The 12,505-nt window shown below is 45.5% G+C and overlaps 2 protein-coding genes across 4 annotated transcripts in view; one reads left to right on the forward strand and one right to left on the reverse strand.

The window, feature by feature from the left end:
* The window catches only part of C5 (complement C5), a 41,957-nt gene extending 31,946 nt beyond the window's left edge, over positions 1-10,011 (reverse strand). Inside the window, exons 1-5 of the mRNA XM_066610886.1 lie at positions 9,776-10,011; positions 4,347-4,539; positions 3,265-3,433; positions 2,265-2,335; positions 1,888-1,979 (exon numbers count right to left, since the gene is read on the reverse strand). Coding sequence (XP_066466983.1) covers positions 1,888-1,979; positions 2,265-2,335; positions 3,265-3,433; positions 4,347-4,539; positions 9,776-10,011 — 761 coding nt within the window. The remainder of the gene's footprint in view (positions 1-1,887; positions 1,980-2,264; positions 2,336-3,264; positions 3,434-4,346; positions 4,540-9,775) is intronic.
* Positions 9,976-12,505, forward strand: part of CNTRL (centriolin) — a 37,832-nt gene continuing 35,302 nt past the window's right edge. For all 3 annotated transcript variants that reach the window (XM_066610652.1, XM_066610655.1, XM_066610653.1), the window contains exons 1-2: positions 9,976-10,078; positions 12,186-12,419. In XM_066610652.1, coding sequence (XP_066466749.1) covers positions 12,197-12,419 — 223 coding nt within the window. In that variant the 5' untranslated portion in view covers positions 9,976-10,078; positions 12,186-12,196. The remainder of the gene's footprint in view (positions 10,079-12,185; positions 12,420-12,505) is intronic.

Here is a 12,505-nt window from a genome sequence, read left to right on the forward strand (position 1 = left end):
GCTTTCACATGCAGACAGGTGAAACATTTTTGGACAGGTTTGAAGCATTCCACAGAAACAGTGCAAGGTGAGTGTAGGCAGGAACAAGCTTTTCAAAAACAGAACTGTCACCATCTCTCTTTTTTCAAACAGCCCAATTCAGTGAACGTCCACCACCCTCTAGAGGGCAAAGGGGGAACACAGTTTCTACTCTTTTACAAATCTAGCATTTCCAGACCTGATCCTTGTTAAGCCAGTTAGATAAACATGACACCCAGTCAGAGCCAACTTTAAGCCAATTGGACCAATTGCTTCCAGTTCAGCTTCCCACCTTAAAGGACTTCACGCTAGGGTAATCTACTATTGGGTAATCTAGTCAATTTCTATTGACATGCACATAGATCCTGTCATAAATATGTACATGTTAGGCCTAGGTTGGCAGCAGAAGCCTGATCCACACTAAGACAGTGTAACTGAGAGGTTGCTAGCAGTTCCTAGCTGCAAGAACGTGAGTAAACAAACAAAAAGATTGTTGTCTTTTGCTGACCAGAAAGGACAGATAAGAATTACAACCCATTGGAATGTTTAGCACCTTAGTAGACAGAGAGGCACCTGATCAAGCGTGATGGAGTGCAGCTGTGGCTCTCCGGTTGGGAGGGGTAAAGAACTATGAGGGGCTAGCAACCAAGCCAACTTTAAGAAGGTTCTGTCCTCAAAAGTTTCTGATTGGACAGTCTAAATAGTATGAAGTCACCTCAGTACTATTAGTATAAGAATGAGTGCCCAGGGTGTGTGTTCCTTCTTGGACAGAGTTTTGGGTGCAACATCCTGCATGCTTGGAGCTCTATTGTCCAACATGGGCACCTGGTTTCATAGGTAGCCCTGGAGCTTAAAGATCTACAAGAGTAACTGACCGAGGTGAGAGATAGGGATTAATTAACAGATAGCCAGCTAGCTTTATTATTTTATTGCTGATATGTTTCCCAGATGTTCATGTCTCTAGCATTTGCTGCCTTATGTACTTAATAAACTAAAATATCTTTGGGGACAAGGGTTCAGAATCCTGCCTAGCCATTCAGCAAGCTACCAAGTGCTCATTGAGCTCTAGTAACTTGAGGACTGAAGCTCTAATTAGAGAAAGAGCTCAGTGCCTGCAAGGGATAGAATTAAACCTAGAGGGTCCCAGCGTCCCTGGACTGAGGCACTGGCACATACAGGGTGGTGGCAGTATTACTGAACAGAGGGGCCTTGAGGGCTTTAGGATTCGAGAACCAAGAACTCTGAGCACCCCAAACCCCCCTAAGTTTGCGACAGATCCATTAACCCACATGTGTTTTTCAAGTGCACATTTTGATCGCTTTCCATTCTACTATAGAGATATAAAGTCTATAAAACATCTCTAAGATTCTACAGACTTTGGCTGTGAACCTGGGGCACTGCAAAAAAAGTTTCCAATAGGGCCCTGCAGTTTCTAAGCCTTTCATTGTGCCCAATGACCCAAATCATTACATCTGAGCTCAGTGTTTGTTGCTTCTGACAAGCACTCTAAGCAAAGGGGTGCACAGGGTGGGGTTTTACAGAGGAGCAGTGGAAGGGGCAGGGCATGCCAGCATCTTTGCACTGGTGCTCTAACTATGGAGACCTTTTGCTATTACAGCACTTGTGAAGACCATTTATGAGTTTTAATATTGGGCCCAAGACTTTCCACTCTTCCAGGGCTCCAAAATGCATGGCAGTCGCACATATGCATTGCTTAGGGACTGCATTTAAAGTCATCCACTTGGATTCAGGATATGCAAGAGCTTTAAGATCTGACCAACTATTGCTTTCGCTGCTAGTACAAGTACAGTTCATCATGAAACAATTAATCAGCTTAATTGAAGATACTGAAAACAGTAATAGACCTACTTAGGGTGCGGAGGAATTTTGAAGTCGGGGAAAGACACAATTCCGGTGAAGTCATCTTCTTTTATAAAATCTACTTCCACCCCTTCTGGATCCTTTATAGGGGAAAAAAAGCACATCACTTATTGAAGACACACTACAACATTCCTTATGCAAATAAATGAGAGAAGTGGAATATTTTAATCACTGGATCAGAAGCCGAAAAAAAATGGAAGAGTTCTTTGTTTCTTTAGAAGTTTTTTACCCCGTTTTTCAATCTCCAATGTGGCTTAAAGCAGCTCACATCCATTGCCAAACCCTACTTCATTTCTGAGCACTGCAACCCCAAAATATCCATGTCTCCGTTCTGTATTGCTTGGATTTAATTCTGATGGACTCACCACAAACGTCAAGGTGGCTGATCTTCTAGCTGGCCTCAGTTCTTCATTCAAAGAATAAACCCGAACCTTTACTGCAGGAGTAATTTGAAATAAATACAACAGAGGGGGGGGGAAAAAAAAATCAGACACTAATGGTCAAACATTCTGCATAGTGGCAACAGGATGCCAGTGTCTTATGGGTTCCCTGAAGCATCTGGTGGGTCACTGTGAGATACAGGAAACTGGACAACATGGGCCTTTGGCCTGATCCAGTGGAGCTCTTATGTTCTTATAGAATCTATCCAGGATGCTGAAGGCCTCCAGATGTTTGTTGATGACATCATCACCTAATTTCCATGTTGCTGAGCTCTATACTGCATGGAGCTCAGCTGGGGGTGTGTGCAGTGACGCATTTTAGAGGGAACACTGATCTTGACTGGTATTACGGAGAGGAAGAAGACCCCAAGCACTACTTTCCAACTGAAGTCCTTCATCCAAAATGACAGTACTGTATTTGTCCCCGAATCAAATAAAATCTGCTGACCAGTTAAACTCCTTTCTGGTTGATTAATATGTTTTCAATTGATTAACTAATCTATTGAATGCGGCAAACCAAAAAAATTATTCATTTAAAACAATTTCATCCCATCCTTCTGCTCTCAGAGGGACCACCAGAGCAGCCCCTAACACATACAAGACAATTTATAAAATAGATAATACCGTAATATTTCATCAGGACAACCTCAGTACACCAGGACAACCCAGCAGCATCCCTTCCACCTACTGCAGAACTTGGCAGCAGTTGCCACACAGGGCTTCTCAGGTAAGGGGCTTGATCAGGTGAAATTCCACCAGACAGTAATTAAGGCAGGTCTTCCCTTGCTGGTAGCTGACAGCTACCAAGCCAAAAAACAACAACAACAAATCATAACACAGTATTTTGTTTAACATGTCATGATAATGCAGAATTGTGAGACACAGTGTGCATACCAACAAACAAAGACGATGGGGATGAATTCACCTGACTGATCAGGAGTGTAAATTGGCTTGTCGGTCTGAATAAAGAGAAATCCATTTTCATAAGCAATGGGGATTTTCTTCTCTCTGGTAAAGTGTGAGGAAACAGCTTCCAGATACACATGCAGGACTGGATTAGTGGGGCTTCTGCTTGACAAATCATTTGGTTGAATCTAGAAACAGGAGAAGGAAAATAGCTCACTAATCGGACACAGCAACATAACCTTCCCAGGCAAACATGGAGAAGTACTGGATGCTAATGCATGAGATACTATAATGGGACTTTTGGGTGTATCAAATCACAATCAGTAGGATTATCTATTTAAAGAAAGCTGTGTATCAGCAGCAAACATGAGAACCAGAATCTTATCATAAGGCTTAACCACAGTCCAGGTCATATGTAAAATGCCACCACCAAAAAACACACCTTTCTTATGATCAGCCAGATTTCCAGTAGGTAAAGTGCAGAAGGATCTCTCCCAACTGGGGGAACGGGCAGCAAAATGGCAAATGTATTTCAGTGTAAGTAAGTATAAAGCAATGCGCACGGCGGGGGGGAGGATCAAAACTTCACATATATGCTAACGGATTCTGATTCATTAACCCACCACTGTGCAGTGGCAGTGCAGAAGGCTAATTCTATGCTCGGGAGTATTAAAAAAGGGGACTGAAACTAAAACAGATCGTATTAGGCCACAGTACAAGTCAATGGTAAGGCTACATCTTTCACCATGGAAGAATGCCAAGATATACAAATATATAAATGATTGGAAACAGCATATGTAGTCCAACCAGGGCAGAAGAGGTTTGCCAGCAACAGCCATGCTGAAAAACTTCTTCTCTTACTTCCACCTACCCACTTGCTTCTCCCATTCCTCCTGCTCCCTGGACTCAGAAAAGAAGAGGGAGTGGAAAGGAGGAGTGTGGAAGAGAGCACTGCCTGGCAATGGATGGCAGTATCTGATAATGCAAAGTGGCAACTTCAGCTGTGTTCAGCTAAAGCCACCAAGTAAACGCACACAGAATTACAGCTCTAACTTTAAGAAATAAAGTATGCCTGCAGCCCAGAAATGCTTTATGACATACCGTTAGAGTTACAGAACCCTGGAACTTATTGGAGGGAGAGAGCTGAATGCGGCCAGAAGCATACGTTGTCCGTTTATCCGGGAAGCTTTTAATAGATATTGTCACTGGAAATTCTTGCTCGTATCCGTAGGCTTGAATCACCACCTTCTCAGACGCCGCAACACGGAGCAATTTGGGTGCTGCAATGACATACCTGTAAGAGAAACATTAGAAAAAAGAAATGGTCACTTTGTTTTAATGCTTTATTCAGGACCATGGGAGCACTGGCTGATGATCACCAGACTACAAATCCTTGGATGATCTCCCCCAGAGGCTTCATAGAGATGTTAAATAAAATTAGAGTCTCTCCAGTGTCATTTTGTGCTATTCTGATCCACAGTTTTAAATTGCTGTTTCCATACACAACCCTACACACTTTCTGCCACCCCCCCCCCTTTCTATTATGTTCCAAGCTTTACAGAAAGATCATTTTAAACTGGATGGTCAGTTGTTGCAGGACCATTTGCCTTTTTCCTTCTACTAACTTAACCCCGTTTCTGCCCAAGCTTGCATATACACACCAGGGCCAAATGTGTACATCCATGGGCAGAAATGGATTAAGCAGGAGGGGGATGAATAAAAAGAGAGGAAGTGGTTGTTTTATCTAGCTTGCATCTTAGACAGGCTGGCTGTTGGCAATATATATCTTACCTTGTCCTGTTTAATTACCTGCTACCTTCTTACCTGGCTTTTGGCATGCAAGAGGAACCCTCAACTTGTCTTATAAATCACACAAACAATCGTGTCAGCCTAAAAACATTTTAAATTAAGAGATTAAAAAACCAGTCCAGCAGGTATGTAGAGATGTCACAATGAGATTCAAACAGCACTTGAGCTCAGATTGAAACTATCCAGAATGCTCCCATGCAGTTTTCCCCCAATGTTTTGTTCTCAGCAGAACAAGACACTTTGCAGCATCTTGGATGTTGCAATAGGAAAGGAAAGAGGGAATTTCCCCTCCTACTCTTTTTTCAAACCCCCCCCCCCAATCTCTTTTTATCCCATGAAGAGAAGTTCTGGGTAGCTGGGGGGGGGGGGTGATTTTCAGCAGAAAAATGGTCTAAGGGTGAAGGGTTAAGAAACTCTTCCTATGTGTAGCGTTCATGCCTCAGGTTGCAGGGTCTTTTGAGTAGCAGCACCCTAATTGATCCAAAATAAAGACCAACATTTTGCTTTGTACTGACACACTAACTGGGAGCCACAGAGGTTCTTGGAGAAATGGCATAATACACCCACTGCAACTCAGTTGAGATTAATCACCAAATTACACCCCATTTTGCCTGTCTTTAGCACAATGACAGATACAACCACCCTTTACTTACGTTTGCTCCTGGGACAAGCTTCTTCCACTAAACATCAGAAATAAGCAAATGCCTAAAAGATGCATGATTGATCTGAATATCAGAGGCTAGGGGAAAACCAGCCTCTGGGATTCTGTGCCCACCAAGCCTTGTCAAAATAATTTGTTAGAGAGTCTATCTAAAACTTAAACATTAATCTGATCTCTGCAGAGGGTTTACTTTCCCTGTCAGAAAAATCTGCCCCAGCCAAACTGGAGCACCTTAGCTCAGCGATTTCATCTTCTGTGTGTCTTTAAACTGTGCAAGCAGCAGAAGATATTGCGCAGAGAGAACATCTGTCACTGCCGTGATTTGCAAACTTTTTTTTGGAAGGAATGCAAGACCTTCCTTTTTTGGAAGGGCTGACGCGATTTGCTGTGATGCATTATTTTGGTTTGGTTGATCTTTGCCCCTTCTGAGCCTACTTTGATATACTTTATTCTATTTATTTATCCAGAGCCTGTGCTCTAGAGTTTTTTTCCCTGATTAATACTGAGCGGGCCACTTTTGCTGCTGGTTTGTGCATTTTGTGGCTCTAGTTTCTGAAAGTTTATGCCACAATATATTTGCTCAGATTTAAGTTGCCACAAGGACAGGGTGACCATATGTGATAACCACAAAAGAGGGCAAAACACCCCAAAATGTAGAACATCTAATAAAAATATAGGACAGGACAAAATAAAAACTAAAAACATGCATATATTTATTTATTTGCAGAATTTATATCCCGCCTTTCCACTCCAGAAAAGAGCACTCAAGGCAGCTATATTGATTTCATGTGGTTAAACACTATATCATTAAATTTAAAACTATATTACATATAACTTATTAATTACAAGAAGGCTATGCACTGCCTCCTCACAGGGAAAAGGAGATCATTTAAGTCCTGTTCCAGGACAAAAGGCTAAAAAAAAAGAGGATGTGCCCTGGAAAAAGAGGACATCTGGTCACCCTGCACAAGGATCTGTGTCTTCTCTGCTGCAAGAGACTAGCAGTACAATCCTATACTTGTGTACTAGGCTAAAGGCTGCAATTCTATAAACCCTTACCTGGGAGTAGATCTCATTGGACACAGTGGTACTTATGTCTGAGTAGACATACATATGGTTGCACTGTCACACATCTGACCCTTTGGAATATTTTTTCAATAACTGAATCCGTTATCATGAAGAATGGGTAACTAACGTGAGGAAGTGAGGCTCTCTTCAAAACTGCTACTTTTTGCAAATGTTAACAGACTAATAATGAAAGAGGAGTTATGCAAGGTTTTGCAAGTTTAAACAAACACCATTGCCAACAGTTACGGGAACAGCAGTTTGCAAAAAGAATATTTTGGGAAACACATCACAAATATACTAGATGGGGATAGGTCAGCCTTCTTCCCCCTCCTCTGCAATAAAGGGAGGAGATATCAGACCCACACAGGGACAGGAGAAACGTATTTTCTCTTTTCTAGTGTATTTTGTTTTAAGAACATCAGAAGAGCCCTGCAAGATCAGACCAAAGGGAACCCATCTAGTTCAGCTTCTTGTATCTCACAGTGGCCCATCGGACCCCTCAGGAAGCACACAAGATACCTGTTGCCTACTCATTGGCTTGTAACCTGTGATGGACTTTTCCTCCATGACGTTTGCCCAATCCCCTTTTAAAGGCATCTAGGCCTTCAGATGCCTTCACCAAGTCCCGTGGCAAAGTGTTCCACAGATTAATTACAATTTCAATGTCCTTCTCAAAGTGCTCCCTTCCTATTTAATTCAGGTGATAAAAGCAAACCAGTCGGAAAAATTATTGGACATCAAACTAAAGAAAGGAAGATGGTGGGGTGAGCAGGGACATTTTCAGATGCTGTTGCTGTTTGCTTTTCTACTTACTTTAGCATACTCTACACATCCTATCTGTCCATCCTACCTTTTTCAGGTCAGACCTGAACATCTCACAGAATGTGGAACTGCAGAGAAATGAGCCTTTCATTTCCTGTTCTCCTCACCTCTGATCTAGAAGAAAAAAAATTGAGAATTAAGAATGCTGTTGAGCTGCTATAAAACACAAACAAAACCCCCACACATTCCCAATAATAAAATACTGTTTTGTTTGGCTGGATAGACAAAAACCACACCTTGCAGAACTTCCTTCAAACCATGGTTTCTGAGCTGCAAACCGATATCATTCTAGCAACACATGATATTGTGGTATCAGTCAGCTACTGTTGTCCATCTAGGTCCAAGGGGGTGGAATGCAGAAGCCAGCTGGGTGACCAGGTTGCCTCCATCAGGCAACAGGAAGAAAGCATACTTTAATTCGTTTCCGGTATTATCAGGGAAAGGAACAGCTGGGAGAAGGCAGGCAGACCAAGGGGAGTAGCACCTACCAGATAGTGCACACACACCCCTATGCCTGCTTCCTGCTGTACTGAACCAGCAGCTGATGACAACATCAAGTTATGCGCTTGGAGGATTAGAACGCACCTTTTCTATCCCACCCCTTCAACCTAGATCAGCGTTTGACTTCCACCACACCACTTCACATGGTCCACCTATTCAAAGCACCACTGGACATAACTGGCAATGACATCATTGCCAGTTACTTCTGGGCTGGGAGGCCAAACGCAACAAAACAAACACCAGTGAGAGGCTCACGGTGGACAGGAGGGCTGTTTCAAGCGCTGAAAAGCATGCTTTAGAAAAATCCTACCACTGTTTGTTGCGTTGATTTCTGGTCTTGCTGTCAGCTGCCCCGCGAGTATCACCAGACACCACCTTAAGTACTACAGGTGGTACCCATTCCACTGGTTAGGAAACACTGACTGAGGTTTGCTACCCAGTGAGTGAGTACAGTTATGTTTAAAGGAGATGGGCAGCAGAGGAAGCACCTATTTCCATTCCAATGCCTGAAGCAAATGCTTCAGTCAGCCTCAAAGAAGGGCCAACCCCGCCCTTCCTAGGCATCCTTAACACTTAACATTGAACTGAATGTGACAACAGCACACGCCTAGGTCTGTCTCCTCAGAAGTAGGCCCCATTGAACTGAATGCAACAACAGCACACGCCTAGGTCTGTCTCCTCAGAAGTAGGCCCCATTGAACTGAATGGGACGACAGCACACGCCTAGGTCTGTCTCCACAGAAGTAGGCCCCATTGAACTGAATGGGACGACAGCACACGCCTAGGTCTGTCTCCTCAGAAGTGGGCCCCACTGAACTGAATGCGACAACAGCACATGCCTAGGTTTATCTCCTCAGAAGTAGGTCCTATTGAACTGAATGCAACAACAGCACACGCCTAGGTCTGTCTCCTCAGAAGTAGGCCCCATTGAACTGAATGGGACAACAGCACACGCCTAGGTCTGTCTCCTCAGAAGTAGGCCCCATTGAACTGAATGTGACGACTGCACACGCCTAGGTCTGTCTCCTCAGAAGTAGGCCCCATTGAACTGAACGGGACGACAGCACACGCCTAGGTCTGTCTCCTCAGAAGTAGTCCCCATTGAACTGAACGGGACGACAGCACACGCCTAGGTCTGTCTCAGAAGTGGGCCCCATTGAACTGAATGTGACAACAGCACACGCCTAGGTCTGTCTCCTCAGAAGTAGGTCCCATTGAACTGAATGGGACGACAGCACACACCTAGGTCTGTCTCCTCAGAAGTAGGTCCCATTGAACTGAATGCAACAACAGCACACGCCTTTGTATGGTCTACTCAGAAGTAAGCCCTATTGTATTCAATGGAGCTTACTCCCAGGTAAGGGTGACCAGCATTGCACCCCCCCCCCCAGTCTATCAAACTGCAGCTGCCCACTTCTTTTAAACACTGGCCAATGCCTCACCCTACCTAAGGAAAGGCAAAGAGGTGCATTTTGGGAATAAAATGGAGGGAAAAACGGCTCTGGCAGGAGGCGCGAGGCAAGCGCTGCCGCCGAACAGGGCGCCGTTGGGCGCGAGGAAATGGGCGTGGCCTCGCCCGCGAGCCACACCCATTAACCGTCTCCCTCGACCGGTCTTTCCTTATAAGGGAAGGGGGGCTGGCCCCCTGACAGCCCCGCCCACCGCTCACGTTCTGAGGAGCCCATTGGAGGATGGGTTAGGGCGCAGGGGGGTGGTCCGGCCGCGCCCCCTCTTGAGCTCCGCTTGCAAGAGGGTGGGGCGAAGGACCAACCTCTCCCCTAGCCACGCCCACGGCTTTGATCCGGCCCCGCCCCCTCCGCTTTCACCGCCTCTCTCACAAGATGGTGTCGTCCCGCCGTTAAAGGACCCGCGCAGGAGGAGGAGGGGCGCCCTGAGGGTCGTCATGGCAACGGGCGTCATCAAAGCGGAGGCCTGAGGCGGCGGAGGGGAAGCAGCCATTGAAGCCCCCCAGGTGAGGGGAGAGGAGGGGGCAAGGGAGGGCACTCGCCTCCTCCAGTGGCAGGGAGTTCCACTCCCCCCAGATCAGGGCTGGACTCCCTTGGCAGTGAGGCTGCTTAAGGCTGTAGTCCCAGGCACACTTACCTGGGAGTAAGCCCATTGACTGTAATGGGACTTGCTCCTGAGTAGACATGCCTGGGAGGCTGTGCAAGAGGGAGGGAAAGGGGGGACAAGCACCTTCTCCAGTGGCAGGGAGTTCCACACACCCCAGGTCAGGGCTGGATTCCCTTGGTGGTTAGGCTCTTTGTTTACTTAAGGCTGCAGCCCTAGGCACACTTACCTGGGAGTAAGCCCCACTGACTATAATGGGACTTTCTCCTGAGTAGACATGACTAGGAGAGGAAGGGAAAGGGGGGACACCTGCTTTCTCGAGTGGCAAGGTGTTCCACACACACCCAGCCCGCATCAGGACCAGATTTAGGGGCCAGGCATTGCAGCGATTCTCAACTGAGAATATGAAGAGCGATGAAAGGGTTTTACACGTGTACTTAAGCAACTTCTTTTAGGTCCTACGGAGCCGCTTCTCACCCTTATTGGATTTCCCAGCTAAAAACAGGCTGCTGTTATTGCCACAAATAATTTATATGCTGCTTTTTTCAGCCAAAGGGAAAAAGTTTTATCAAGTGGGTTTGCCTGGCAACCGTGAATGGAGAACTATTTATTCATAGGGTTGCCAGATACAAAGTGGGACAGAGCGCCTATGCCTTGGACCATTGAGCTGCCCCTGCTAAAATTCCCTCTTCTGTATGGTGGTTAAAGGTATAGGCTCTCTGTCCCCCCTTTGTATTTGGCAACCCTATTGATTCATCTGTTTTTGCTGGGTAAACCCAGTTTGTAAACTTTTCCTTTTGTTGAAAAAGTGGCATATAAATATCTGAAGCAGTAATAGCAACAGCAATAGTGAAGTTGAAGGGCTGCTATTCAGAAGTTCCTTTGTATCCATATCTAGCTTGCAGATCCCTCAAGACAAGGATCTGGCTTTTCACCCCTGTATTAAAATGCATGGGAGTTTGTGTGCAAAAGCCACTTTTTGTGAGTGCCACCCCTGCCACCAGAGACAGCCATACACAGGAGTGTGGTGATTCGAGCCCCCGGTTGAGATCTCGCTCGGCGCCCTCCTTTCCCCAAACCATGCCTCTTCTGGAGGCCACAGCCACATCCTGTGCTATTTCCACTTTCGGCGATGTCAGGCCTGGAAGGCAGTGCTTTGTGATCACAGTGGCAGTGGTACCAACATCTCACCCACTGGACTAAGCAGGATCAGTAGCTGTAAAGCACCACTGCAGGTGAACAAGTCAGTAACAGTTCCATAGTGTAGGTTTTTGGTGTAGGCCTAGCTTTGGGCAATATGACTGGTTGCTTTATACACAGCACGAGAAAAGCCTGCAGCAAAAGGCCACGTTAACCATCACATGCATCCCCCTATCTATAAATCCCAAACATTTCTTTGGTATATGACCTTAATTTTTTTTTTAATCATCAAAGTATGCTGTTTACGCAGCTCCCTATTTCGTGGAACAGATCAGAAGAAAGCAGCCTTGATGCTTAGAGCCACTTGTGCTGTTTAGCAATCACACAACTGATTGGTGCAAAGGGGGCCTCATCCTTTAGGATCGAGGCAGCTTAGGAAACATTACATGGGACAGTCTTCTTTTTCACCTCTGGAAGCAGTTGCTGATATCTGCTTCGGTATTTCTGGCCTTGTCAGAACCACAGCTTCCTGATGCACGGTGTACAGTGACAGTACGGTGAGTACTGTCGAATAAGCAAAGACAGGAGGCGTGAAAGCAGAGTCGGTGCTCGCAGGTTGGCCCTCTATTCAGGAAGTTGTATGGTGAGGGTCTAAAAACTACCACGGAGGGCTCAACCAGAGCAGTAACTGAGGGCACAATCCTAACCAGGTCTTCTCAGAAGTAAGTCCTATTTTGATCAATGGGGCTTATTCTCAGGAAAGTGTGGTTAGGATTGCAGCCTCAGTTCCTTCATTTTAATGGTTGAGCCATTAACTTATCTCTGCACTTGGAAAGGCTTTGAAAATCATTTTCCCTTCTAATTGGCAGCGTTTTGTACAATGAGGAAGGGCTTGCCCCAAAGAGCATCACCCAGAAGAAGGCAGATGTCTCCAGCCCGCACTCGGAGTCCAATGTCTACTGTGAGTTCCAGCAGCAGGTCACCATCTCCACTCAGTAGGCAAGGAACTCCAGCAGCTTATCTAACTACAGGGCGAAGGTATCCAGAAGAAGCAACTGATGACAGCGATGCTGGGATTCCCTTTGAACGTGCAGCTGGACGAGGTACGGCAATAAAGGATGAAAGCATTTTTAATATTTCTGTGTAAGCTGCCTGTTACGTTGCCTTCCTTGTGTCTCTTTACGCTGTG

The sequence above is a fragment of the Tiliqua scincoides genome, chromosome 16 (assembly GCF_035046505.1).
Source record: "Tiliqua scincoides isolate rTilSci1 chromosome 16, rTilSci1.hap2, whole genome shotgun sequence".
Lineage (NCBI taxonomy): Eukaryota > Metazoa > Chordata > Lepidosauria > Squamata > Scincidae > Tiliqua > Tiliqua scincoides.